Source organism: Beta vulgaris, chromosome 4, assembly GCF_026745355.1.
Source record: "Beta vulgaris subsp. vulgaris cultivar EL10 chromosome 4, EL10.2, whole genome shotgun sequence".
NCBI classification, from domain to species: Eukaryota; Viridiplantae; Streptophyta; class Magnoliopsida; order Caryophyllales; family Amaranthaceae; genus Beta; species Beta vulgaris.
The window spans coordinates 28,159,956-28,162,803 of record NC_079205.1 but is presented as its reverse complement, the minus strand read 5'-3'; the positions used below and the strand labels follow the sequence as shown (position 1 = coordinate 28,162,803).

The 2,848-nt window shown below is 51.5% G+C and overlaps 1 protein-coding gene across 1 annotated transcript; it reads right to left on the bottom strand.

Moving 5' to 3' along the window:
• Positions 1–1,129: 1,129 nt before the first annotated feature.
• LOC130591104 (uncharacterized) lies at positions 1,130–2,137 on the bottom strand. The gene has a single exon (XM_057394017.1). The coding sequence runs from the start codon at positions 2,135–2,137 to the stop codon at positions 1,130–1,132; it is 1,008 nt and encodes a 335-aa protein (XP_057250000.1).
• Between the last annotated feature and the right edge of the window lie 711 nt (positions 2,138–2,848).

The window sequence follows — 2,848 nt, the reverse complement described above, 5'->3', positions numbered from 1 at the left end:
ATGATATCCCGCGTTGGCGTCCATAAAGCTGAATAAGGCATGACCGGCTGTTGAGTCAACCAACCTGTCGATCTTCGGTAGGGGGAAGTCATCTTTTGGACAGGCCTTGTTCAGGTCTGTGAAATCGACGCACATCCTCCAAGCTCCGGTTGGTTTGCGAACCAGGACCACGTTAGCTAGCCACTCGGTATATTGACATTCTCGAATGAAGCCGGCGGCCAGTAACTTCTGGACTTCCTCGGAGGCCGCTGCGGTCCTCTCGGCTCCTTGGTGCCTTAACTTCTGCTTGACTGGCTTGTAGCCTTCTCGAATGTTGAGCCGATGGACCATAACCTCAGGGTTGATTCCGGGCATCTCGTCAATAGTATATGCGAAGACATCTTGGAATTCTTTGATGACCTTGAGGATTTGGGCCTTAACCTCTTCTGGGACCTGCTTGCCTATCCGGACCGTGCGATTACGCATGCTGTCAATACATACTTCTTCGTCTCGATCCGCCGGTCGAGGTCTTTCATATCGCTTTGGGTTATCCGCCATGTAGAGCCCCATGACAGGGAGGGGCTCCTCTAGCTCGGTGCATTTTCTCTTGCGGGAGACCTTGCTCTGACTCTTCAGACTATTGACGTAACATTCTTGGGGGGACTTTTGGTCACCGAATAATCTAGCGATCTTTCCGTCGTCTCCCTCGAACTGCAGGAGTAATTGGTATGTCGAGATGGCTTCTTTTACCTTGTTGAGAGTGGGTCGCCCTATAATTACATTATAAGGGAGACTGGTATCGACCACTAGATAGTCGACGATGACGTTCCGTCTTGCCCCCTTTTCTCCCATTCGTGTAGGCAGTTTGACTGATCCTACTAGTGGTTGGTCGATAGGAATGAGATCTCTTTCTTCATACTTCAATTTCCGTAAGCATTCCATAGTGATAATGTCCGCAGAGCTCCCACAATCAATCAGAACCAACCTACCCGGAGATTGGCGATCTTCATTTCGACGACCAGGGGGTCATCGTGTGGGGTTTGTATGGGTCGGTGGCTATCTTTAAAAGTCATAGTAAGGCATATCGCGGAGGAGGTCGCATCAATCCCATGTTTCAGAGTGTAGAGGTGCTTCTTGCGGGAGTGACTGGTTAAGCCACCCGAGGCGAACCCTCCTGCGATGACATTAACGTATCCCGCAGTCTCGTTACTTCGAGCCTGCTTCCCCTGGCGGGGTTCAACTTTCTTTTTTTTGGATCCTTTAAATATCGGTTCAATTTACCTTCATCAGCCAGCTTGTCGAGTGCCCTCTTCAATTCTCGACACTCACGTGTAGTGTGACCGCAATCGTGGTGGAACTCGCACCAGAGCCTCTTATCTCGCTTGCTGACTGACGTTCGAATGGGGTTGGGTTTTAGCAGGGGATACTTCCCCTTGATATCTAAGTAAATCTCTCTTTGATTTAAGTTGTATTGGGGGTCGTTCCAGTGATTTTCTAATCGAGTTTTTTTATCTTTTTCTTTCTGAGGGGTGTCTCTAGGGTTATCCGCTCGAGGGATGTATTCGTGCTTTCTTTTTCCGGAGTTAGGCTCTTCATGTGTTTTACAGATGTCGGAGGCCTGAATGAACTTCTGAGCTAGGTTCATGGCCTCCGAGAACGATGAGGCTTCACTCTCAGCGAGTTTTAGTTTGAACCTACTCGAGGGATATAACCCAGACATGAGCGCGGTGAATGCGACGCTGTCTTGTAGATCGGAGACTTTGAGTGACTCTTCATTGAATCTCTTGATGTATTCGGCTAGGTCTTCTTCTCTTCGCTGTCTGATTGACATAAGGTGGATACTGGTCTTCCGATGTCTTCTTCCTGCGATGAAGTTCTGTTTGAAGGCTGCCTTGAGGGCAGTAAAACTCGATATACTCCCGGAAGGAAGCTCGGTGAACCAGGTTAAGGCCAAGCCCTTTAGAGTAGTTGGGAAGAACTTGAACCAGCCTGCCTCACTACTAGTCTCGACGCTCATTTGCGCTTTGAAGGCGGCAAGGTGGTCGATAGGATCAGTGGTCCCATCATAGTGATCGATAGGGGGAACCTTAACTTTTCGAGGGGTAAGAGCCCTCATGATGTTCTCATCGAAGGGCGTAGAGAACCCTAGGTTTCCCATTTGTACTTCGGATTCTTGACTCGACTTGGAGCTTGAGGCCCGCTGTCGATGTCCCCAGCGATGCCGAGGCTCCTTCTCCCTTCGAGGCTCCCGCTGATCTTGAGGGTCTTATCCTCGGGGCTCTCTCTCCTGAGGCCCCCTTTCTCGGAGATTTCTCTGCCGAGGTTCCCTCTCACGAGGTTCCTTTTCTAGAGGCTCTCCTCTTCGAGGCTCCCTCTCTCGAGGTTTCCTCTGTTCCGGGTTAGGGTTAGGGGGAGTGCTTCTTGCTCTTGTTTGTGTCCGCTTTTCATTCAGGACTTCTCGGGCATCACGGTTACCGTACCTCAGGTAACGTTCATTGATCACATGACGTGCGTCCCCCTGCCTGGGGGCGGCCTGGGCTGCCCGTCGAGACACCCGTGATGAGCCCGGGGGGTCGAGGGCGATAACCTGTGGTTGATCGATATTTTCCACCCGTTCGCGGCCAGCGGCTAGTCGAGGTACAAGGGGCAGGGGAGGCCGATTCGAAGTCCCTTCCCCCCTACTTGGAAGTTTAGCATTAAAGCACGAAGGCCACGTTGAAAATTGTCGCAGAGACGGTCAGCCAGCTGTTGAAGGTCTTGCTGAGTGACCATATTATGACTAGTCTGCTCGAGTCGCGGAGGACCCCCTGGAGTAGGGGCGGTCCTGTCTCGAGGCGCTCCAGGGTTAGCCGCACTTGGTGCTTCTCGA